Genomic DNA, 26,313 nt, shown 5'->3' on the forward strand with positions numbered 1-26,313 from the left:
CCTGGCCACGTTTCTCATCTCCCTTGGGTTGTCTCTGGACTACAGCCCGGGGGGAGTATCTGCTGCAGTCTCCGGCTGTGTACAGACACCTCTCCTGCACCTTCAAGTGGGTCCGGTGCCCAGCTCCCTGACACATGCATGACCACTCTCCCACAACAGCCTCCCCGCTCTCGGCTCGCGTTTATCCCAATTGTAATGTTACCAGTTTGATTCTCTCTGATATTTTGAATCGATTATCCCCTCATTAAGTCTGTCACGGAGCATTAATGAAAGCGTCCAAATGAAAGTGTCGATGGCAGCAGTCTGGCTTCTGGCACACACACGGCGGTGCTGTTTTAAAACTGCTGATGAGGGTCTGCGTTTTTAATCTGTGCAAATCGCCAGGCGGGTTGGAGATCGGCGGGGCCGGAGTTTGTGGTCTTCCTCTGTGCACTGAACAATCAGATCCGATGATGTTGGCTGGATTCCGCTGCGGGGAATTGGAATCCGCTGTCGCTCCGGGTCCTTAAATAGGCGGCGGGCGTGCAGCACCAAGTTAGTCCCTCGGTGGAGGAGACGGTCCAAGCTCGGTCTCCACGGTACGGGCAACAGCCGCTCTGTGAAACCTCCTCGCCCGCGGTCTGCTACCCCGCTTTACCTACCATTCACACCCCCGCTGAGCAACATTACATTTTATGCTGCAATAGAAAGGAAATGCAGACCCTGGTTTTATACTGAAGATAGTTACAAAGTGCTGTAGTAACTCAAGAGGGCCAGGCAGCATCTCTGGAGAACATGGAAAGGTTTTAGTTGAATTGGCTTACAACTGTATTTGGCTACTTCACAATTTACTTGTTTCCATTTTCATTATTGCAACGATTTTTTGGTGAAGTTCCAGTTGAAGATTTTTTGATAGGAACAGATGAATAACCCCAAACTCAGCCCATTCGACCCTCCACTTCAGTAGCTGTGACCTGTTCGCTCCCAATGATTCGGGGTGCCATAATTCGCATCTTATTTTGATAAATTTCTCCCCGAGTGTTGTAGATTAAATGCCTCCTCCTGCCGCTATCCCTGTGGCAGTGAGCTGCCCATTTTTACCAGCTGGGGGGGGGGGGGGGGGGGGGGCACAGCACAGAAAGGTCCTGCTCTCTCAGTCTGGGTATGGGGTGACTAGGGCCGAAGCGAAGTACCATCTCGTGATGCTTGTGTGAGACCAAGAGCTAGCCAACCCCAGCGGGAGCTGTGATCCGCTGCCTCGTCTAACGGCGGGGAGTTTGCCCACCTGTAACTGGTGTCATTGCATTTTAAGGTGATCAGATGGCGGAGCTACAGAACGAGCCAGAGCAGCAAGCGGCCGGGAAAAACAAGGGCGCTCCCGACGCTAATTACAAGGTACCCAACATTGGTCTTATAGCGGGTTTACTAACCCCCTTGTTTTATTCCTATTGCAGTTTTGCACTGTTTTGCTGTTTTTGCATTATCTTCTTTCTGTTTAGAAATGTTACGTGTATTTTATGTATTTCTGTGCATTGTCTGAGTCTATGTGTCTGTGACGTTGCTGCAAACAAGATTTTCATTGTACCTGTACCTGTACCTCACCGTACTCGTGCATATGACGATAAAACCAACTCCACTCTTTGGAACTAAAAATGCGAAGTTTCACTGCTTGAAATTAGAACTGTTTTTGAAAATGTCAAATGTAAAGGTAAATTTAAAAACATTTCTCAATCCCTTAGCCCAATCTTTCTGATGTTCTCTTTTGGTGTCTAATCTGACGTCAAATGAACGCATTCTGAGGTACTTTTCTATTAATTGTATTGCCTCCAATTTGATTGGTTGACCTGTACACTGACTTTAATTGTACAGATATTCTCATTGTCATGTTTACAGATTGCAATTTTAGAAAGCTTACAAACCAGTTAGTGTATTGTTCTTGTTGTCACATGTACTGAGATAGTGAAAAAACCTTTGTTTGCATACTATCCAGTCAAATCATATCATACATCAAGGCTGTGCAAGAGAGTCGAAGAAACACATGCAGGATATAGTGAATATATAGGTACGGATGCTGTATATAGAAATAGAGAAAGTACAGCTAAAAAAATGCAAGGTCCGGAAAATTAGATAGATTGTGAAAACATCCTGAGTGTATGAGAGGGCCATTCAAGTCTGGTGGTATGTACTGTCATGTTTTTGTGCCTTCTGCCAACTCGATGAGGGGAAAAGACAGAATGACCAAGCTACAAGTGGTCCTTGATTATGTTGGCTGCTTTCCTAAGGCAGCGTGATGTGTTGATGGGGGAGGGATGGGGCGAGAAGGCTGTTTGGTGTGATGGGCTGCGTTCACAACTCTGCAGATTCTTGTGATCTTTAGCAGAACAGTTACCATACCAATCAAATCTGGATTGTATAATTTCTAATGTGCATCTGTAGAAATTGTTAAGACTAACTGGAGATATGTCAAATGTCGTTTGCCTTGTGAGGAAGTAAGTGACTTGGTGTTGGTGTGCTTTGTTGGCCACAGCATCAATGTAATTGGTCCAGGACAAATTGTAGGTGATATTTACATCTAGGATTTAGAAGCTTTCGATGTGAGGATGAACGAGGAAAGCGCAAAAATAACTAAATGTTGATGTCATTTATGGTTCTGACATAATTATGCCCCATATCACAGGAAAAGGTGGCCAAGTGCCAATGTAAATAAATGGCTGTGAGTCATTTGATGCCTTGCTCAATCTCTGCATTCAGTGAGATCATATCTCCAGTCAATGTTCTCATCCAATCCCCTTGGTTCTCAATTTATACAAAAATCTACCTGTATTTCTTCGGTAATCTCAACCACAAAGCATCCACAATCCTGGGAATAACGAATTTTGGTTTCCATCCCATCAGTTCCATGGTTTCCTCAAGTTCTTTAACATTAAAAAAACCATCTTATTAATTCCATGAAACCACTCTCCCTTGTCCCTTAACAGCTTTGGTCAACAAATATCTGTGAGTCTCAGTTACAATTAACATTGACTTAATGTTTACTTACAGAGGCTATCTGGCAATATCCCTTTGCAATTTAATGCTTTCATCTAAACTGCTTATAAAGTCACTTATCTCTGTGTTATCAGAAAACTTAAGTAATATATTTCTGTTGTTATAAATATAATGGATATTTGCAGCCCCAAACCAGATCATTAGAGACACTAAGTCAAAACCACCCCAATTGAATACCTGTCAATTCTTCCATCTGAAGAAGGGTCTCGACCTGAAACGTCACCCATTCCCTCTCTCCTAGATGCTGCCTGACCCGCTGAGTTACTCCAGCATTTTGTGATACCTTCGATTTGTACCAGCATCTGTAGTTATTTTCCTACACCAATTGAATACCTGGTCATTATCCCAATCATCTGCCTCTACATGCTCAACTAAATGACGATGTGAATGGTCCCTTCAAAATGCTGAATTAGAATGGGAGGAGAAGATGTGTTTGGTGGTCAAGAAGACTCATTGAGGATATCGGAAATTGCAAAGGAGAACCCATTGAATGAGGAGGCTGGTGGGGAAGAAGGCAAGGGGTTCTACCCTATCTTTGCACCGGCTGGAACGAGAGGGGTTGAGAGCAGAGGGGAGGGAAGTATGAGATAGTTAAGGGCTCTGTCAATGGTAATAAGAGTGGATGCCAAGGTTAAAGTAAAAGGAAGACAACTTTGGCACCTGTGTGGAAAGTGTTATTGTCAGATGGAGGAACGTGGAGAGATGAGAAAGATGTAGGAGCCTACAGACTTGTAATGAATGTTAGTCACCAACCTGTCACCCAAGAGCAAGAAATCCAGATAGGGAAGGCAAAAGTCAGAGATGGACTGTGTGAATTGAGAGCAGGATGGATAGAAAATATCAGCAACAGTAATATATATTTGTGGTTTCTGCATGAGGGAAGTGGCATCAATGCAGTAGTTAATGTTGTGGAAAACGTGGGTGCTGAGTAAAGCTGAAACAAAGATTATTCTTCAGATCCATCATTCAATGCGTCAGTCAATTCCTTATTTTCATTTACAATCACCCTTGATACCCCAGCTAAAACTATGCAAGAATTACAGACTATGCAAGACAATCCAGGTTATTACCCAATAAGTTTCATTAATCTATTTTGCATTAATATTTCTCAAGCTCACAATTTATGAGCTTGAAAATTTCCAGGGACGCAAGTCTGAGCTTACAGGAGAATGTATGAACTTGGCAGATAAAGGATTTGAAAAAGTTGGATCAATCCATGTGGAAAGTGGTCCGTAAGTAAAACCATTTATATAGATGTGCAAAGAATAGAGATAACCCATGATTAGGTTGAAGGGATGTAAGAAGCAGCTCATGGCTATGAAAGTTAAAAATATGTTTTTTGTCAAGCATTCTTCATGTTATGATTTCTGCTTTTTCTTAATTTGCACAGTTTGAAGCAGTTATTGATCTAGTAACTAAATTAACAAGGTTTGCTTTCTGAACCACGCAAGGATGGAATAGTTCTTTGCCAAATTCTTAAACTAAAAAGACTTGGAGAGACTGCACAATGGCCATGCAGTAGGCAGATCACAGTTTGCAATGATGCAATGGTGTTTCCGGGAGTCAGATTCTGCAAATGTGAGTTCATTAGGAAAGTCCCATGCTCAAAGTTAACCACATTTTTTTAAATTGTTGATTAGTGTGGTAAGGTGTATTTCTTCTAATTATGAAATGTATGCTGCTTGGTTATAGTATCTTCCTTAATGACCTTGGTCAATGAATTTACTTGGTTCAAAAGACTGGCTGGGTTTGTCAATGACCCTTCGGCAAAGCTTAGCAGTTGCAAGACATGAGCAATACTCTTCAAAGTTAGTTATGGCCCGTGTTTATTAAATACACAACTTCTGTTTGATAAAGGTGTTATAGCTTGGTTGCCAAAACAACAGATGGAGGTTTACCTATGAGATCTTCTCAATCAAACTGAATCTACTCGGGTTAAGGTGTGAATAGGTATCTTGAGCTATGTCCTGTTGTGATTAGCCATTATTGGTTTTTGTTCTCAGATGGGTAGGTTTTGAACGACAGAAGTTCGGTGGTGAGCAGTTTGTTTTGGAGAAGGGTGAATATCCACGATGGGATACCTGGTCCAACAGCCACAGTAGTGACAAGTTGCTGTCACTTCGACCACTCCATGTTGTGAGTATCTTATTTATTTCTCATGTATCCACATCTGAGAGGGAAGTAGTTACCAGAGAAAGGAAGGGAAAATTGTTGAGCAAGAACAAACCACATAATGGGGAACACAAGTCATAGAAGTGTAAAATGGAGCTCAGTTCGTGGGAAATGCAGTCACAGAACATAGTGAGAGACGGATACAATAAGTAAGCAAATACAGAGTCAGAGAAAGAGAGAACTAATAATATGGCACATAGGCAACAACATTTCAGAAAGACTAAGCTGAAGGAGTCTGTTGGGATAGTGGAATAAAGATCTTGATGGGGAGAGACGTGTCATGTAAATAAAAATATGTCCAGACAGTGCGAGACTGGTCACACATGATAAAAAGCTCAAGTGAATGCTCTATAAGCCACACATTTAAATTATTTCTCTCTCTCTTACACACACGCACACGCCAATGCAATAATGCCTCGCTCACGGAGTATCCAGTTGCATCCAGTGCATGACTAATAGAAAATAGACAGCAATTTGTAACACATTCCGAATCGCAGGGCAAAATCTAAGTGTACTCTGGATGATGGAGTGAATGTGCACAAACTAGGGTACAATTTCAAAAATGGCCAGTGCATACCAACATGTCCTAGTTCATGAACAAATAGCTAATTTTCCCTAATGTTCCCCTTTTATGCAATGGAAAACTGCCCAAATAATCCATTGCTCTTGTCCTCATCAGATCCTAATTGGGAGAAATATGGTGTATTTAAGTTCCTCTATCCCACCCATAAATCTCTTTACATCGTAAACCAGCCTATTTCTGCATAGAGCTGTACAACACGGAAACAGGCTCTTTAGCCCACCTTGTTCATGCTGACCAAATTGGCATACTGAGCTAATCTCATCAGCCCGCATTTGGCCGATAGCCTTCTAAACCTTTCCTGCCTATATCTGCCTAAATGTATTTTAAAGGTCACAATGGTAACTGCTTCTATAGCTTCCTCTGACAGCTCATTCTACATACAGACAATCATATATTTTGTTGTACTTGGGACCATGCTGAAGAATTGTAGTGGAATTTTTATTACCAGACTGCTCAACTCTGTCCCACCTAATGATTGTAACTTTATTTCCGGAGCGGGCCTTGCACCATCCAGGCATGATTGGCTCCTGCAGTTTGAAACAGCATGTTAGAAAATTGAGAGCAACATCAATAACATATTACAAGCCAGTTGACAACATTATGCTACTCCATGCTCTTTGTTTTACTTTCCTTTAGGATGGTGATGGGCACAAGATCAGTCTCTTTGAAAATGCTGGCTATCATGGAAGGAAAATGGAGATTGTCGAAGATGATGTTCCCAGCCTGTGGGCTCATGGATTCCAGAACAGGGTAGCCAGCATCAAAGCTGCCAATGGAACGTAAGATGGCCTTGGTCCATTTAGAAATTTCCTTCCACATTCTCATTTATCTTATTGATACAGCACAGAGGTCAATTTGACAGTTTCTTGCTGCATATCTCAAAAGAATGTTGTGTAGCCCACTGCTCTAAAACTACCCCTAACATTCCCACATTTGTATGCACAACTAGAAACATGCTCTAGAATTATAACAGACAGCTAGAAATATGGAAAGGATGGTAACTTTGGAAAAAGATAATATCGTGGATCAAAATAAACAACTATGGAAGAAGTGTTTAAAACAAAAAGTGAGGCTTCCTTGGGTAACAAATGCGCCAGTGCCTCTCCCAATATTGCTCACAGTCCTGGATGAGAGAATGAAAAAGACAAGGATCATTGACTGTATAGGTCTCAGAAAGTGTTGTTGGTAGGATGGATGGAAATCAATCAGTCAGGGTGGCTAACCTAGAGGAAAAGTTGGTGGTGGCCCATTTGTTCCCCAGAATTTATTTTTAGTTGGTCCATTAACAGATCATGTACAGTAGGCTTGCTAAATATGTAAAATGATGTTCTGTGCTCACTATTGCATTATTGAGAAATAAAATAAGATGTCCATCCCACTTTGTGTTCCTTAAGATGAATTTAGGGAAGAATGAGTATTCCTCCAGTCCTCCAGTGATTGTTTTCCTGCAATACCCACCCATCTCCCAAGTCGTAGAGTCTTCCAGCGTGGAAACAGGCCCTTCGGCCCAACTTGCCCACACTGGCCAAAGTCACATCTACACTAGTCCTACCTGCCTGCATTTGGCTCATATCCCTCTAAACCTGTTCTACCCATGTACCTGTTCCTTAAATGTTGCAACAGTACCTGCCTCAACTACCTCCTCCGGCAGCTCGTTTCCATACACCTACCACCCTTTGCATGAAAAAGTTACCCCTCAGGTTCCTATTAAGTCTTTCTCCCCTCACCTTAAACCTATATCCTCTGGTTCTCGATTCCCATACTCTGGGCAAGAGACCCGATCTATTCTTCTCCAGGAATCACGCGTCAATCTCTGTGCAGTGCTGTGAGAAGGCCAAGGGCATTTGCACAACTTTTTATTAGAATTATTGGTGTTGGAAAAATAACTACAAAACTATCCATTGGAAAATCACTTCCAACTGATTAGTGCAAATGTGGTCACGTTCTCTTGAACAATCTTAATCTGCAGATTGCACATTTGACATTTACAGCTCACTAAATAAAACATTAACAAAAAAAAATTATTTGCACTTTCTAAATACCACACTAGGTGGCTGGCCATTCAATGCCCAATCTGCAATTGTCTGCCACAGTCAGCTGAGGAAATGAAAAGGAGCATGAGAATAAAGGACACATGGATTGTAGATATAGATTTTTCCAAAAATCTTCGTAATGTTTTTAACTGCTTCCAACCGGAAAAGGAGGATGGGTGCCGACAGGGGTCTTGAATGAGATATCACAGGCTTTCATGTAGTAATTATAATGGGTAAGAAGTTATAAACTACAAGCTACATTGCCAGACCTGTAGAGAGAAGTTAGTATTTAATTATTGGCATTGTATCTGATTTGTTGGGATAGATAGATGGGAATTGTACAGCAAGTAGGCATACTGTTTGCAAAGGTGTTTCTTCAACATGGTGCACCCAAGGTTGTGAAAATGATGAATGTTATCCCAAATATTCAGAAGAAGGTAGAATAAATATTGTGTTCTGTGGTCCTACAGGTGGGTTGGGTACCAGTACCCAGGTTACAGAGGGCGGCAGTACACCTTTGAAAAGGCAGACTACAAGCATTGGAATGAATGGGATTCTAACCAGCCGTTGATTCAATCCATCCGTCGCATCAGAGATATGCAGTGGCACAAACAGGGCTGCTTCCAGGCCACACCCCCAAGCAGCTGAAGGAGACGTGAACAGGATCTGAGGCAGGAGGTCAAGGCAAGGATTCATGCGAAGAGAAGGAGGATGAAATAGAATAGGGTCCTACCTGAAAGCATGCTGCCTTTCATTCCTGGAAAAATAACACTACTGAAAATAAAATGGTGACTGACAGGAATTGAATCATGCGTATTTCTTTTCCTCTTTAATAAAAAAGTAAAAGTTAACTAACCCTTGACTAGAAAGGTAAAAATATTAGCCAAAGTTCCTGCTCTGATCACTATCCTTTGAACCTGACTATGAAGTCTATGTATGAGGTCAGGCTGGTAATAATTCTCTTTTAAAATGGGTCACAGATCAAGACCTCTATTGTTGAGATCTGGGTATTGTTGGCAAGTGCAGTACTTATTGCCTGTTGTTAGTCCTTGGGAAACTAGCAGTGAGCTGCTATCTTGAACACTGCAGTTCATTTGAGCATGAAAGCAAGTGACACACTTCACATGGTATTGAGTCAATCAAAAGGAGCCACATCAGAGGTGATCACGTGGACAAGATATTCGGGGGCAGCCTAAGGGCAATACACTGGACCTCTCTTCGTTGAGCTTTCAGTAGAGCACATGCAAAACTTGAACTACATATTTTAATTGTTATGAAAAAATTCCATTGGCACATATTATGAACTGTAAGATTAGCCTTATCACCACAATAGAATCTCAAATGAAGGTGCAAATTATTCCTAAACACTGCAAACACCTGGCTGTAAAGCAAGTGCCAAAGTCTTGAAAATCCCTTATTTCAAAAAACATTTGATAGCATGCAAATAGATGAACAGAGTATCACACTGATAAATGTGAGATAAACATATCTCTTAATAGGGGGAAACAAAACCTCCCTTGACTGTGAACAATAACATGTTCCAAAGAAAAGACCTGACCTTGAACCCACAAAGACAGTAGTGCTGGAAGTGATCTGAATGAAATGAAAAGCCAACACAATGGTTTTAGTCATTTAACAATCTACATTTTATAACCACCAGCTGGTTGGACAAAGGCCAGAGATGAACAGACAGGTGTGAGACAAAATAATTGAAAAGTTACGAATTGTGAAGCTAGAGGAAGGAATGTAGGTGGAAGGGGAAGGAGAGAAATAGAGTCCAGATGGGCATGGGGGAAAATAAAAATGGGGGTGGGGGAAGAAGGGGGAGGGGTTGGGTGTTTTGAGGTTATCTAAAATTGGAGTGATGTTCATTGGATTGTATAATGTTCATTGGTTTGTACTTTACCAAAGTGGAATATGAGGTATTGTTCCTCCAGTTTTTTTTTTGTGGCAATAGAGGCGGCACAGGACAGAAAGGTCAGCACGGGAATGGGAAGAATTAAAATGGTTAGCAACCGGGAGATTGACCAATGAAAGCAAGCATATCATTCTTGCCTTCTTTCCCATTCTATCTACTTGTATTGCTACTTTAAGGGAGTTAAAATAGTACACACAGCACTGCCGGTTTGGTGCACAAAGGTTTAAACAAAGCGCTGTCAGCTTAACTTGTGGAAATTTAAACAAAGAGCTGTCGGCAGCAGCACTATGGGTTCTAAATATAATGCTACCGGCTGCAGAGCTATGGGGTTTAAATATAGTGCTACCGCTGCAGCGCTATGGGCTTTAAACATAGCGCCATGGCCACAATGCTATGGGTCACAGACTGTTCGGGAAAATTCTCGTACAACACCCTCCCAACTGCAACACCTCACACTTGCTCGGATTAAACTCCATCTGCCATTTCTCCGCCCATTTCTGTAGTTGATCAATATCCTGCTGTACAGTTTGACAGCCTTCCTCACAGTCCGTGACCCCAGCAATCTTGGTGTCATCTGCAAATCTACAAACCATCTGTCTACATTTATGTCCAAGTCATTTATATATATGCAAACAATTCTGAATCCACATATTTCCTACCACTGAAATGAGGCTCACCGGCCTACAATTCCCTGGATTCAATGATCACTGATCAATTGAACCGCATGTGTCCAATCTGTTTTCTGAGTTCCTTTTCATGACTGAGTTCTGAAATCATGGCAATCAGATATCGCCTAATTATAATATCCCTGTTGCAAATGTGATTTCTGGTACTTTTCATTTTTTTAAATTCAATTTAAGAGAAATTCACATTCAGAAAAATATTAGTGATACAATAAGTTAATTTTATGCAACTAAATGCCTATTCCATTGTTTTGAGGAATAGGAAGTTGTCTGCTTGATACATGCTCAATGGCCTACATGCACACAGTGGTGTGGAAAATGCAATAATTGAATAAAAGGTATCCAACAATGACAAAATCAGGATAAAATAAACAACAGTTAATTCTATTGTAAAGATTGAGTAATTATTTTCATCTCAAAACACTTTGGGGCAGAAGATACATGAGACTGATAACCATGACCACCAAGTTCAAAACCATCTTCTTCCCAGCATCCAACTGACCCTTGAACACTCCACAACACTAACCTTTACAACTGTGAAATTCTATGGAGTGTCTCTTTGGTTGCATTACAGATTTAGGTTGTCACACTATTGTGGTTACCTAGTATTACTGTTATAAATTTATTTCATTATTGATTATTATATATTTATCTGAGATTTGTTACATTAACAGGCCTGTAAGCTGCAGCAAGTACAAATGTTATTGTTCCGTTGCCAAATGACAATTAAGCACTCTTGACTCCTGAGTATAACATTTAGACCCTAATGTCAGTGTGAAAGTCAGAGGCTTCTAAGGTAGCATTTAACAAGTACATGGAATATAATTTATATTACTAAATCACAAAATAATTTATAAACTATCAGAAAGTAACATCAAATATATTAAATATTTAAAATTCATACATTGTGTTCAGCATATTGAAAATCACAGATGCTTAATATGATCCACATCAAACATTTTTTTAAATGACAAACGTTATTGTCATAGTATGAAAGTTATGCGCAATTCATTTTAGAACAAATTAAAATGAACACGTATGAATGTGATCTCTATCCTGTCAGATTCAAGATTGAATTTCTGGCACAGATCGCAACACACAATGCAACAAAGAGGTAAAACAATAGGGTAAAAACAAATGACATGCAAAAAAGGCTTTCATTTCACTTCCACGGTTTGCCACCTCAGTAATAAAAGTTAAAGCCTCCACCCTAAGAATTACAATAAACTGATGGAGATGTACAACAGGTTTATCAGTATTGAAAAATACAGAACTTCACATCTTAGTTGAATCCTCTATCAAAACTAAAAAATGGAAGATAAACCAGTTGTGAAAGTCCAAGGTAAAACTAAGTTCAAAAATATAGATACCCTGAATATCTAATCATGTAGCAACTGGATAGATATTGTCCATAACACACTCCATAAAGTGGAATGAGCTGAATTTGATATATATATTTCAGAATTCGTATTTAAAAAGGTATTACAGATGTGAAGTTAAAAGAAAGAGCTTTAGAAACAAAATAATGAAAAGGAAATATTGACAGAAAAATACAGAAGATGCCCAAGATTTGAGCTTCTAAATTTATTGAGAATGAAGACCCAGGAGATTAGGGATTGGCTGTAGATTTATGTGGCTCTGCTATTGAGAGGGGAAGGTGCACAACATTATTAAATCACAAGCACATTGCTCACAATCTTTCTCACCTGTGTTGGTGTCGGGCAGGACTATTCTGAGCTAGACACGAAATGTTGGAATAACTCAGTGGGACAGGCAGCATCTCTGGATAGAAGGAATGGGTGACGTTTCGGGTCGAGACCCTTCACAGGCTCAGAAAATGACCTCTGCTATGGGAGTTTGGACCAGTTTTGTTTGGAGGAGCAGGAGTAAGGAGTCAAAGGGTAGGATAGATGCAGCAGATAAAATACCAGATCCCAGAGAGATGGTCATGTTGCAGACAGAGTAACATGATCATCTCATGTTATCATGCCCATTAGAGTAAAGACTTTAGACACAACGTTCACCCAATCTGTATTTGGTCGCTTATGACATGGAACAAAGACAAATACAGAATACTAGATTGCAAACCGAGTTTGTAAAGCATTGCTGGAACACAAAATGTTTCAGGCCTTCGAGAATCCTGTGAGATTTAAAAACAATCACATTTCACTCATTCCCTCTGTGAGCCAAAGGAGGATCATTCAGCAGAGCAAAACTTTCACAGAATATCAGTCAACCAACTTCTCAGTCTTTCCCAAAGGGGGCTCTGGAATTACTGGTAACTTGATTAGCTCTTGCAAAGTTAGCAATACCTTGCCAAACTCATCTGAATATTTTCAATCCTGACCTGACATACTTGAGCAGAGATCAATTCAAATTATTTTCAAGATACATAAATACATATTGCACACCAGATGCAAGGCTGTTACCTTGCATTTAAGGAGGTGTGGTTATTACACCTATAAATGAGACAATGCTCTGAAGTAACTCAGTAGGTCAGACAGCATCTCTGGGGAACGAAGATAGGTAATGTGTTGGGTTGAGAGCACCCTTCAGACTTATTGTGGTGGGCTGGGAGGACCTGTAAGAGAGGAGGGACAGGACAAACCCTGGTGAGTGATAGGTGGATACAGGTGAGGGGGTGGATAGTCAGATGGTTGGACAAAGGTCAGAGATGAAAAGACAAAGGGTGTGAGATAAAGATAGAAAAGGTGCAAATTGTGAGGTCAGGGAAAGAATATAAGGGAATAAAAGTGGAAGGGGAGAAATGGATGTGAGTCTACGTGTGGCACAGGGAAGGGGACAGAATTGGGGTAATTTACAGGTTAGTTGCCTAAAATTAGCGAATTTAGCGTTCATGCCATTAGGTCTGACACTTAACTTGCTGAGGTCCATGTGGTCCTTCTGCATTTGTCCAGGGCCCTAGTGAGACTGCACCTGGAGTACTGTGTGCAGTTTTGGTCTCCAAATTTGAGGAAGGATATTCTTGCTATTGAGGGCATGAAGCGTAGGTTTACTAGGTTAATTCCCGGAATGGCGGGACTGTCATATGTTGAAAGACTGGAGCGACTAGGCTTGTATAGACTGGAATATAGAAGGATGAGAGGAGATCTTATCGAAACGTATAAGATTATTAAGGGGTTGGACACGTTAGAGGCAGGAAACATGTTCCGAATGTTGGGGGAGTCCTGAACAAGGGGCCACAGTTTAAGAATAAGGGGTAGGCCAATTAGAACTGAGATGAGGAAAAACTTTTTCAGAGAGTTGTAAATCTGTGGAATTCTCTGCCTCAGAAGGCAGTGGAGGCCAATTCTCTGAATGCATTCAAGAGAGAGCTAGATAGAGCTCTTAAGGATGGCGGAGTCAGGGGGTATGGGGAGAAGGCAGGAACGGGGTACTGATTGAGAATGATCAGCCATGATCACATTGAATGGCGGTGCTGGCTCAAAGGGCCGAATGGCCTCCTCCTGCACCTATTGTCTATTGATGCAACGCTGGTGCTATAAGGCAGGAAGTTCCAGGATTTTGATTCAGTTACGAAAACAGTGACAGTTTATACCAGTTTATGATTCTGGTTGATAGGTCACCAGAAATGACATTTTAAGATTTGGCAACCTTGGCTCTGACTTCCCTTTTCTTTTTTATTTGGGAAAGATCACAAGTTTGAGGAAATCCTGTCAGCCTTGACAAATTGCTGCAGTGCAACTTGACGAGTGGAGGAAGTAAATATGATGGATGAGGGCAGCAGGGGAGGAGCAGTGAGCCTGTGAATCGGGGGGGGGGGGGGGGGGGTGACAATGGCATGAAAAACATGAAAACATTGATAAATAAGAAATATTGTTGTGTAGAGGGATGAAATCTGATGGCAATTGAGGTATGGTATGTTAGAATGCAGGTATAGCAGTGGCAAAGGAAATGGCATGTTAACATTTATTGCAAGGGATAAAGAAGGCAAAAGCAAATGAGGCTAGCTGAGATTCAAGGCTCCAATGCAGTGTTAGTTTTCTCACCTAATGGAGGATATATTTGCCTTGGGAGGTAATGCATCATAAATTTAATAGACTGTCGTGGATTGGCCGAAGAAGAGATATTCAGTCAGATTGACCTGCACTGTCTGGAGGTATGCATGAAAGGTATTCCCTTTGATGTGTGCATGATTCTGGCGAGGCCTGACATAGTGGGTGTAGGAGATGGTGTCCTCAAATGGATAGGATAATCTTAGAATAGGGGAGAAGAGGTGACATTTCTTTCAGTGGAGTATGGATGCTCAGTCACCAAGGATATTCAAGACAGAGACTGATGGATGTTTGGACAACCAGGGAACCATAGGATTTAGGAGTTGGGTGGGGACTTGGATTTGAAACACAGGATCAAATATTAGCATGTGTAAGAAGGAACTGCAGATGCTGGTTTAAACCAAAGAGAGACACTAAAAGCTGGAGTAACTCAGCTGACAGACTCAGTCTGAAGAAACGTCACCTATTCCTTCTCTCCAGAGATGCTGCCTGTCACACTGAGTTACTCCAGCTTTTTGTGTCTATCAACTGTTAGCATGCTTGATAATGGCCTACTCCTGATTCTATTTCTTGTGCTCTTAAATATCATTCTCAACAAAGGAGAAAGAAATTGAAAGAAAAAAATTGCCACTGCTATTATATATTATTTCTGGAAAATGTTTATTTGACATTAATATTGAATTGAACAGATGCATGGATAGGAAACACTGAAGGATATGGGCCAAGTTCAGGCAAATGAGACCAGCCTAGATGGCTTGGTCAGCATGGACGAGTTGGGCTGGAGTCAATTTCTGTGCTGTATGATTCTATGGCTCTAATTACAGCAACAGAGTAATTTTCATCAGTAACATTGCTCACTTAGGAGTATTTAAGTTCAAAATCGCCATGCCATATCCTTACCATGCCACAACATTTAGCATATTTCTCGCTATCTATTAACTTGATTCCATTTTTTTCCAGAACTGCACTGAAGTTCTAGTTCTGATGGGGGAACAGGAGTCTGGCTCAAAAATCACTGGAGTAGGGCTGATGTGTGCTTTGTCTGTAAGGTCATGCTCATAGTTGTTGGCACAAATAGAGTTGATGCAAGCACTCTTCAAATCTCTCTGCTCTGAACCCAAACAATGCGGGCATCCAGTGAATATGAAAGCTAATGAAATAATTCTACATTCCTTGTATTCTGCAAAACAATGCACCCTGCACGTCATTAAAGGTTTTGCTTTATTTAGCTTTAATCCCAATCCATCTATTCACAAGTCCACTCTGACTATTTAACAAATATTTTTGGCATGGGTCTATTTGAGTTCAGTATAAATTAGCAGGCCGACTGCTATTCGGCACAGACACGACTGGGTACTGGTAAGAGCGTTTACATCCCCAGACAATTCTAAACTTTTATAAAATAGCTGGAATCAAAATATTTTATTCAGGCAACTGCTGCTTCTTTCTTTTTCTACATCTGTCAATTTATATTATTTTCTGCTGAAGGCTATGCAAGGGACAATTGCTATTTAGTAGAATGTGGTAAACTGCAATGAGCAGTTTTGGAAATGTTATGCATGAGAACAGTGTGAGATGCTTTGAATATGAAATTGTGGTTTGTTGTTAACTAGTTAATATTTCATAACTAATCATGAATACCAAAGATTTGGGTTTTTTTTCCCCCAACGTTATACATTTTCAGGATCAGGGGATTGCTAGCAAAGCTAGCATTTATTGCCCACTGCTGAATGCCCTTGAGAACGTGGTGAGGCTTCTCAAACGCATGCACCTTCCGTAGCATATGCAGTCCTGCAGGGCCACTGTCCCGTGGGGCAGGGTGTTGTAGGATTTACACCCAGCAACAACAAAGGGATGGAATTTCAGGGTGCTATGTGATTCGGAGTGCAACCTAAGGTGCTGATGTTCCCAGGTGTCTGAAAATCTGTCCTTGGAGGTGGAGGTTGCAGATTTGTGAAGTGCTTTACACATAGCCTTTACACATAGCACATACACATAGCTGCAGTGCCTTTTGTAAGTTGTTTACACCCCAGCCACTGTATGTCAAGATTGAAGGGAATGAGCGTTTTAATTGGTAATAGTCTACCCAATTAAGTCTGGTGTTGTGTCCTGAATGGTATTAAGTTTCTTGAATGTTGTTGAGACGGCATACATCCAGACAGGTGAAGAATATTCAATTGCATTACCGAGTCATGCCTTGAGTGTCTGGAAATGAATAATTTACGGAGGAATCACCAACCTCTATCCTGCTCTTGTAGCCACAGTATCTGCACTATTTATTTGCCTACTCCAGTTGAAGTTCTATACTACATAATGGAACTGGATTAATTGAGGATTGGGGAACAAAGCATTATCTGAATGAACAATTTCAATGAGGAGATTTACTCTTTATTGACAAAATTCAAAACAGCCGTAGAGACCAAACTCAACAAAGGTCTTTTGAGACACAAAATGTTAAAAAAATTCTACATTGATAAAATTAGCAGAAATTAATGGATACTACGAGAGTAACAAATGGACTGTTTCAGCAAAGAACAGATACAAGATAGCAAATTATAGCCTGGAATCTGTTGAGGTTCACATAAAGAATGATAGAGATTCATGTGATTTAAAGAAAAATAGAGAATGATAGAACATTGCAGAAAACTGCCCAACATATGTTAAGAGAAAGGATGCAGTGAGTTAAAGAGAGACACAGAGAGAGAAAGGTGTGATATTTATACATGTGATTCTATTGTAACTTCAGATTGTTTCAGGGAGCTTATAATTTGAGTTGCACGCCATTGAGTAAAAAACTGCAGATATCACAATTAAAAATAAAATGCCTGTAGCCCATGAGAATTTTTCTTGGAATATTGTGAAATTACAAGATAGTTGAATACTATTGTCTAAATATATGCAAAAGCAATTTTTGATGGGAGAATTAGTGAGACCTCTCAACAAGTTCTTGTTCACACAGTTGGAGTGCTATTTCAGCAATGGAAAATCACAGAATCTAGGGTCCATGCTATGTGGCAGATTATATTAATTTTGGCAATGGACTCACATTAATATCAGGTTGTATTAAGTTACATTAAGTTTTTGTGACAAATTAAGTTAGAAATAAAGGAATAACATGGTTTAATCCTGAGAACAAGTCAACTGTTTTGTGGGCGTAGCTGGCAAATGAATAACTAAATATCAGTGATTTACAGCATAAAGTGGTTTAATTCTGTCTTCTGTTAGGATTTTACAGTAACATCCTCTCTGCAACAATGGCATCTGAACAGAACCCAACGCCCAAGCAGCCCCCCACACCGACCGCTGCCCATAAGGTTAGTTCTTGCTGTCTTCATTCAGAACTATTTATCAATAAAGTTTGAATTCTGATTAAATTGAAACAATGGAATGATACTTCCTAAATCACGGGATTATCAATTCAAAATTCATTTTTTTCTGGATTTCTTATTTGTAATAATGGCTAAGTCAGCATAATCTCATTTGATGACACTGTTTCAGATTGTCCTGTTTGAGCAAGAAAACTTCCAGGGTCGTTTTCATGAGTTGAATGGTCCCTGCCCCAATTTGAAAGAGGCCGGATTGGGAAAAGTTGGTTCCCTTGTGGTGCACAGTGGACCGTAAGTATTACATGGAATTCTGCGGAATTTGCAACTAACCACTTTGATGCTCCTATTTTCAGGATTAATGTTTACTGCAGTCTATTGAAATTTAAAACAAACTGCAGGTTCTGGGAACCCGGAATAAAAATTAAAATGTTGGATCCTCTCAGCAAGGCAGGTTCACTCTGCTTCCCTTTCTACAGATGCTTCCTCACCTGTGTAGTGTTCATGTCTTTCATAGAGTGTCATAAAGCATGGTGCAAGGCACTCAGCCTAACCCATCCAAGCTGACCAGGTATATCCTGTTGCTCTTACTATACCTGTCAAATATGTAAAACAAATTTCCTTTACCTTGACCGCCAGATCTACCTTATGTCCTCTTTATGTCCTTCTGATTTTCCCAATTAAGTATACACCTACATTTCTTATATTCCTCAAGAGATTCACTTGATCCCAGCTGCCAATACCTGATATTTGCCAAACCGCTAACCCTAATGCAGTTCCCTATTCCTGCCTGCCTTGCCCTTCACTTTAAGAGAAGCATGCTGCCCCTGAACTCTCCTAATCTCATCTTTAAAAACCTCCCACTTGCCAAACATCCCTTTACCTGTAAACAGCATCCCCCCAATCAACCTCTGCAGGTTCCTGTCCAATACGTTCAACATTGGGCTTGCTCCAATTTAGGACTTTCACTTGTGGACCAGTCCTATCTTTTCCACGACTATTTAAAAACAAATGCACTTATGGTCACTTGTCCCAAAGTGTTTCCCTAATAATGTTTCAAACACTTGCCTTGCCTCATTCCACAATAGGAGATCCACTATTTTTCCCTCTCTGGGAGGGCCCTCTATATATTGTTGATGAAAACATTCCTGGGCGTACTCAGGAAATGTCACCCATTTGCGCAATGTGTTTCCCAATCAATACGAGGCAAGTTAAAAATCACCACCTATCTTGAGCATTATTTTCATGAATGAGTCAGTGATAGGCCATTTAAGCATGTCAAATGTCCTTACTGAGGAAATAGATATATGCGTTATCATGCCTGGAGATACATTTGAACAAAATAAATCTGGTCTCTGCAACTGGTATGAGCAACATTAGATCACCCCAACCAATAAATATTTTTGTTATGAGAGGGTAACAGTTATTACCATCCAAAACCAAACATTGTTTATTTTATTTTCAGATGGGTTGGCTATGAACAGACTGGCTGCAAGGGTGAACAGTTTGTGTTTGAGAAAGGAGAATATCCTCGCTGGGACACATGGACAAACAGTCGCCGAAGTGACAACATTGGTTCCTTCAAGCCTGTGAAACTGGTATGTTGGTATTAATCAGACAGCTAACTAACCAAACAGCATCAGAGCAGTAGAAATGCAGGACTATTTCAATGTCCAAATGGTTTCTACTCAAGTCTTATCAATAAGGAAAGTTGCAGGACCGGCTGTCCATGCTGAGTTAGCTGATCTCAACCAAGACAGCAGGGGAGCTGATAGAATTGTTCTTGGTACTTGTCAGATTGGGAAGTACCAATTGTTTAGGAAAGAGACTTGATTCCAATCAATATTCAACAATTCCAGATAGAAGATGCTTGTGTGCTGAGAATATGGAAAATATTAAATTGGCATTTTGAAGCTTTGAAATTCAGAATGAATACTGATCATATTAAATTGGCATTTTGAAACTTTGAAATTCAGAATGAATACTGATCATTTAATGGTTATTGTTCGATTTTTATTTTCAATTTCCTCTCTCTTTTTCTATGCCCTCCACATAAATATATTTCCTGTTGGTGGAGAAAATTTCACAGTTGACAACTCTTATTCCGTGTCTCACCCAAATAACTGCTCCTCCAGTGTGAGCTAAAACAGCTATTTGACTTTTGGGGCATTAAAGTCAAACTTACCCTATTCTCAATAAGTATCCACATGCCAATTTTCCAACCCGAGTCATTAGGCTGACGTGAAGACTGGTAATCCTAATTTATTCCTTCAATAGAGAGAGAAAAAATGGATCAAGTTCGCAAACTTGATTAATGTCTGGATAAGATCACAACCTGGAGCAGGATGTCTTACGACACGTAGTTCTTAACAATATGAGGAGAAAGATTTGTTAATTCAGCCATCAGGCTTTCTTAATGACTATCCAGAGTGACAACATTTTGTACTATCTTTTACTATTTGTTCTTAGACAAAGTTTCTGTAACCAAGGCAAGTCATAAGCACAGGTATGATGAAATATAGTTACGATGAAAGTCTTGCTTGCAGTAGCATTATGGGCACATAGTCTCAGACAAACATGCCAAAACACAAATGGTACCAAAGTTACACTTCACTTTTTCAAGACGAGTAAAAAAGAAGAAAGGAACGAGCAAAAGCAAGACACAAGTACAAAACACAATTAGGAACAAAAAAACAAGTCCACAGTAGTGCATAAAATTAAGTTGTGATAGTCTTGAAATGGAGGCTGGACCCCCCAACACATACAAAACAAGTTAGATATGATAGCATCAGTAAGCCCGAAACTTCAGTAAATTATTAGTGAGTAGAACTTTAACCATCAGTCTACTTAAAAAAATGAAGATTCATACCATTATGTAATGATGCAATTATTCTCAAAGCACCTTGTGTAGGAACAATTAGAGGTGTTTCTTTAGTGGAATCAATAATTATATTATGTTATGATTATATTCAGATTCTGTTAATTTAGAACCAAGTTCTCTTGAGCTAAGTAAATGCTTCAGACATTCTGTCTATGATTGAGAGACAATACTTACTTCCTAATTGTAATATTTCGTATCAGGATTGACCTGTTTGCAATGTTACCAATTATGTTTGGTCGCAATGCCCGATTTTACAAAGTTTGCTGTTTCTGACTTGAGGATGGACAATGAGCAAAGCAAAGCTGGATTGTCTGACGATGAATTCTTTCTTTGAAGATTCCCCTCCAAAAATAATCTCTTTCAAGATATCACTCATCTGTAATTTTCCTTTGTTTTCCGTAGTCCCTAGCAGTGGTGTTGCCTTTGAATTCCACGGCCATCTTTCCCAGAAACCTCAAATGAGATTTCTATCCCTGCCACTTTAAGAGAACCCTTACGTAGGTTACAGCTTACATTCGATATGACTGGGGCTTTAATAAGCCATCCATATAACTATGTGTAACCTATGACATAGTTGATTACATCATTGCACATTTTCTTTTTTTCATCTGCATCTTCTCTGGTGCTGTGACACTATAATGCTGTAGCTCCACATTCTGCCTCCTGGGTATTTTTCTCTTTGTACGATCTGTGTGCTTGTGCGTGACTTGATTGTACTCGTGTATGGTGTCATTTAGCTGGACAGCATGCAAAACAAAGCTTTTCACTGTATCTCGGGCACACATGACAACAATAAACCAATACCAATACCAATGCCGACCACCTCAGTTGTGTGTGATGGCACTTACTTGTTGTCCATCCAGTCAATTGTCAAGGATCACCTACAATGGCTTTCCTTCTTTCCTCAGCCATTACCCCTGGGATCCACCCTTGGCCCAATTCCATTTCTCATTTACATGCTTCATCTCGGCAACATAAATGCAACATCAAGTTCTACTTGAGAGAAGGAGGACTTATCTTTTTATGTCATTGCATTTACAGGATGGGCATGAACACAAGATCATTCTTTACGAAAACCCCACCTTCACTGGAAAGAAAATTGAAATCATTGATGATGATGTACCAAGTTTCCATGCTCATGGATACCAGGAGAAAGTGTCATCCATTCGTGTTCTAAATGGAACGTGAGTACTGAGAGAAGTCTATTAGAAAAAAAAGCTTTCTATTTACATCATCTGACTCTGACTCTGGAACCTGCTAAAAATCATCCTATTAGACAGGCTTATTTTCTTATGTGGGGTACTAGTGATGGGTGCTGCAGCTGCTTTTTGACCTCCTTCCATCGATAGGCCTGGTGAAGACTTTTGCCAGATTTTTCCAACTACAAGCTCATTGTGGAGGGCAGACCATCATTGATCTATTCATGCAAGTGCTTACTGCAGTTTGAAGGTTTTCTGAAATCCTTAACCCCTCCAATCATGATAAAGAGAAATATAAAATTAGATTTGTGTGATTTAGTAAGAGCCACTGAATGACAATCAGAGTGATGTTTTAATAATTTTCCCTCTTTTGCTGAGTGCCTTGTGACTAGTTAGCTCAGCTGAAATCAGTTAGTTCAGTATTGGACTTGGGGGTTATAAGTCTGTCTGTTGGATCTCTTTCAATTGAGAAGTTGGAGTTTGTGGCATTCCTCTTCCATGTTTAATTTTCTTTTCAGATGGGTTGGCTACCAGTACCCAGGCTACAGAGGCTACCAATATTTGCTGGAGAAGAAGGAATACAAGGACAATAGTGAATTTGGAGCCCAACAGCCTCAGATCCAGTCTGTCAGACGTATTAGGGATATGCAGTGGCATCAGAGGGGTGTCTTTCATCCCACCAATTGAACAGCACCTCTGCGCCTGTCGTCAGTTTCTCACCGAATTGCTGCTAAATTCCTAACTACAAGTTAAACAACTGCTTTCCCACAATATTCTGTATGAATATGTCAGCTGAAGCAACCCAATAAAATCCTGCATTTCAAACTCATCTCCTCTATCATGTGTTTTCTTTTTAAATATGAACTGGCTTAACAGCAAGGGTGGTGGAGGGAAGAAACATTGGATTTTCCACAAAATTGATCCTATTGAATGGCGTTTACAGAGATGTTCTGTGGGAATAATTCACCCAATGGTTTGGCTGTAAAATAATATTAGATGGGGAATTGGTGACAATGTGGTTGGTTATAAATTTTCAGAAACAGGTATCAAAAATATGGGTTAAGTATCACTCTTCATCACTATCCAATTGTATGTATTAGAAAGTGTCTGGGTCAACTGTGATGTTGACTGCTCGGGAATGTCTTACTGGACAGTGATCAGCATTCTATAAACAAAAACTCTTTCCCAGATTCCCCACCAACTACCTTTGTTGGGGAATCTAGGAAATTCCAGCTATCTACCAATTTACGTTTATGCATACAGTTTACGAATTTATGTAACCAACAGGACACAATCAGGAGACAATAGGAAACTTAAACTTACTGGCAAACCTTGAAAAGAGTAAGGGGGTACCACTGCATCATGTAACACTATCGCCTGTACTACATAACTAACATTTTTTTTAAAGTGAAGAAACAGACTACTGAAGGAACTCTTCAGGTCAGGGAGCATCTGTAGAGGGAATGCATGGTCAACATTTGGGGTCATTTGACTGTTCAGTCAGATGAAGGGTCTCATCCCAAAATGTCGACTACCTATTTCTATCCTCAGATTCTGCTTGACTTGTTGAGTACCTCACCATCTAAAGTCTCTTGTGTCTAACTTTGTTTTAGTTTAATATTTGACCATTTGATACATTTTGGAAGACTGAACTGTTCAATTAGGTGAGCAGGTTTTCACACAGTTCTCTCCTGGTAGTATTGATCCTTGAGCAGAATTGCACGTTGTCACACATTGTTCTTTAAGTGTCTGAGAAGATCCAAGCTAAGAGGGGTAAACTACATATGCAGATCTTGTTAGTCTTGTGTCATACAACAATGTGACCACTGAATGGCAGTGCAGGCTTGTGACAATAAACAGTCTGGTCAGAATATTTGCAACAATCCAGGGTAAAGAATGAAGTGTTTCATATCAGCTACACTGAACAATGATGATTTACTAAACCATGCACACTGTACCCCATCTTTGGTTGCATATCAAATAACTTCAACTTTGTCTCTCGCCGGATAATCATCCAACTCTTTTACTTTGAGGCCCATTTGACAAAATACTAATTGGTGGTCCACAGTTTTACTGCACAAAAAGAGAACATCTCTGGTCTCAGCAGCAAACCATATCACACACAACTGCCAAAATACCCAGTATGGTTAGTGTGTGATATTTCAGCTCTGAACTACTGTAAACATTAAACAATAATCTAATATTTTCATCCAATTTTTTGTAAAACAATAGCTTTAACATTTAGTCATATTACTGTCAATTTCAGGAACAACTAAACAATAGTTTTACTATCTGGATCTGATAATCAAAATTTGACAAGAAGACACTGACTGTACAACCTCATAGTACGGTGCCTTTCATGAATGCCATCACTGTAATGCTAGAAATCTCCCAGGTTTGACCCTGACAGTAGAACGCTGTTAGCTGGTCACTGAGCTTCAATGAGCGTGGCAGTTCTATTTGGAACCTGCTGAATACAGTGACAGCTCTGGAACATTTTGCATCTGGCCTTTCAAATAATGTACTCCTTGAAAAAAGTTGCTAAGTTTCAGTACTGACATAAGTTAGTTTGCAGCTGCAGACAAGGACCAGGGGCAGCTATATTTCATTTTCCCTTTAAACTCACCAGCTTTGCAAAAGATTTTAAAAAAGAGAAATAAAAGTGTGTTTGTGCTAACAGTGGAAATAGCTCAATGCAATTGGTTACTTGTCCCACTCAATGTTGTCACGTTGCAGGATGCTGTGGAACAGCATCCCTCTCCCGATCAGAACTGCCCCCTCCATCGACTCCTTTAAGTCCAGGCTCAAAACATATTTCTACTCCCTAGCGTTTGAGGCTCATTGAGGAGGCGCTGTGAACTGTTTGCGTGCTACTGTATGTTTTCATTTTTTTTTTCTATTGGAACCTAATCAAATGTACAGCACTTTGGTCAACGTGGGTTGTTTTTAAATGTGCTATACAAATAAAATTGACTTGACTTGACTTGATGAACTCTGTCCTGGATAAAGGGGAAGTCCATGCCACAGAGATTGGGAGATCTTTGTTGGCACTTTTCTTCACAGTCATTGGTGAATGTGTGTTGACCTTAAAATCTAGGCAAATGTTGCAAGGAAATAGGCAACATGATATCCCTGATTTTGCCTGTACTGATTTTATCTAATTTTGGTGGTGCAATAGTAATTTCACTGTGACCAGAAAGAGATAACTGAATATAAAATCCTCCAATGATTGGTAGCAGGAGTATGTATATACTCTGTTTGGTACATACTCTGTATAGTACATAGGACATAGTACAGCACAGGATCAGGCCCTTCAGACACAGTGTCTGTGACGAACATGATGCTCTGCCTGCATACCCCTCCATATCCATATGCCCATTTGAGAGCCATTTAATTGCCACTGTTTTACATGACTCTATCCCCACCCCTGGCAGAATGTTCCAGACACCCATCACCATCAGTGTAAAAACAACTTGCCCTGGTTATCTCTTTTAAACTTTGCCCCTCTTCCCTTAAAGCTATGCTCTCTAGTCTTTGACATTTCCACCCTGGGGAAAGAGTTCCAACTGTCTATACTATGATGAATATATCTATCATACATATGTATGTCTGAAGAACAGTCGTGTTACTCCAAAGATGCTGCCTAACCCGCTGAGTTACTCCAGTATTTTGTGTCTTTCTTTGGTATAAACCAGCATCTGCAGTTCCTTATTAGTACCTTTTTATATTCCCTAGATCATAACTCTCCAGCCCTGCCAATGGAAATAGTTTCTCTCTACTTCTTCCATCTCAAGCCCTCATCATTATAAATAGCACTAATCATATCTTCTTGCTCCCTCTGTTCCAAGGAGAGTAATCCCATCTTCTCCAGTCCATCCACAAACCTAAAGTCCCTCATGCATTGAATTATTTTGGTAAACCTATTCTTGACCCTCTCCAAAGCCTTCACAACATTCCTCAAGTGTTGGTGCTTGGAACTGGGCATAATACAGGCCATTCAGGTAACAGAAATTCAACATTACAAAATTCACAAATCACTACTGAAATCGGAATGAAATCCACTCTCACATTTACGTGAAAAAAAATCAAATAAATAAACACAAATTAGTTTTTTTGCGTTTCTTGATGCGCGGATGACTGGGCGATGCGTTCTGGAAAATTGTGTGCAGAATGTCTATCCAGAACCCAGAACAGGATATGTAGTGGACACATGCAGTCCAGCTGTAGCTGAACCACTGCATTTTAAAGGCTCTATGTGACTTCCTTGCTCTTGGACAATTTGATTCCAATAAATTGCCAAATACAATTCCTATTTTATAAGACCACGGTAACTCTGCTTAATTATAGTATAATTTTTTTAATGTCCCACTACTACCTCCATAACCATGGATTGCAGCACGTTCCTGATAATACATACAGGGCTATCTGACAATTTTTTCTGCTATCCTTCGATGTCTTTATAAATAACCTTTTTTGCA

The 26,313-nt window shown here is 40.1% G+C and overlaps 2 protein-coding genes across 2 annotated transcripts; both read left to right on the top strand.

Annotated features, from left to right (window-relative positions):
* Positions 1–510: 510 nt before the first annotated feature.
* On the top strand, positions 511–8,512 carry LOC144605853 (beta-crystallin B3-like). Its single transcript, XM_078421462.1, has 6 exons — positions 511–578; positions 1,292–1,374; positions 4,141–4,259; positions 5,031–5,163; positions 6,419–6,561; positions 8,286–8,512. Exons 2-6 carry the CDS (start codon positions 1,300–1,302, stop codon positions 8,461–8,463), a joined length of 648 nt encoding a protein of 215 aa, XP_078277588.1. The 5' UTR covers positions 511–578; positions 1,292–1,299; the 3' UTR covers positions 8,464–8,512.
* A 9,150-nt stretch (positions 8,513–17,662) lies between these two features.
* LOC144605854 (beta-crystallin B2-like) lies at positions 17,663–22,647 on the top strand. The gene is made up of 5 exons (XM_078421463.1): positions 17,663–17,746; positions 17,931–18,049; positions 19,221–19,353; positions 21,678–21,820; positions 22,354–22,647. Exons 1-5 carry the CDS (start codon positions 17,687–17,689, stop codon positions 22,520–22,522), a joined length of 624 nt encoding a protein of 207 aa, XP_078277589.1. The 5' UTR covers positions 17,663–17,686; the 3' UTR covers positions 22,523–22,647.
* Positions 22,648–26,313: the final 3,666 nt, after the last annotated feature.

The sequence above is a fragment of the Rhinoraja longicauda genome, chromosome 25 (assembly GCF_053455715.1).
Source record: "Rhinoraja longicauda isolate Sanriku21f chromosome 25, sRhiLon1.1, whole genome shotgun sequence".
NCBI classification, from domain to species: Eukaryota; Metazoa; Chordata; class Chondrichthyes; order Rajiformes; family Arhynchobatidae; genus Rhinoraja; species Rhinoraja longicauda.

Excerpts from the sequence above, each read along its gene's own strand:
- LOC144605853 (XM_078421462.1), top strand. The coding sequence starts at position 1,300 with ATGGCGGAGCTACAGAACGAGCCAGAGCAGCAAGCGGCCGGGAAAAAC. Across the intron at positions 5,164-6,418 it reads CACTTCGACCACTCCATGTT|GATGGTGATGGGCACAAGAT; the intron begins GTGAGTATCTTA and ends ACTTTCCTTTAG. Across the intron at positions 6,562-8,285 it reads ATCAAAGCTGCCAATGGAAC|GTGGGTTGGGTACCAGTACC; the intron begins GTAAGATGGCCT and ends GTGGTCCTACAG.
- LOC144605854 (XM_078421463.1), top strand. The coding sequence starts at position 17,687 with ATGGCATCTGAACAGAACCCAACGCCCAAGCAGCCCCCCACACCGACC. Across the intron at positions 17,747-17,930 it reads CACCGACCGCTGCCCATAAG|ATTGTCCTGTTTGAGCAAGA; the intron begins GTTAGTTCTTGC and ends ACACTGTTTCAG. Across the intron at positions 19,354-21,677 it reads CCTTCAAGCCTGTGAAACTG|GATGGGCATGAACACAAGAT; the intron begins GTATGTTGGTAT and ends TTGCATTTACAG.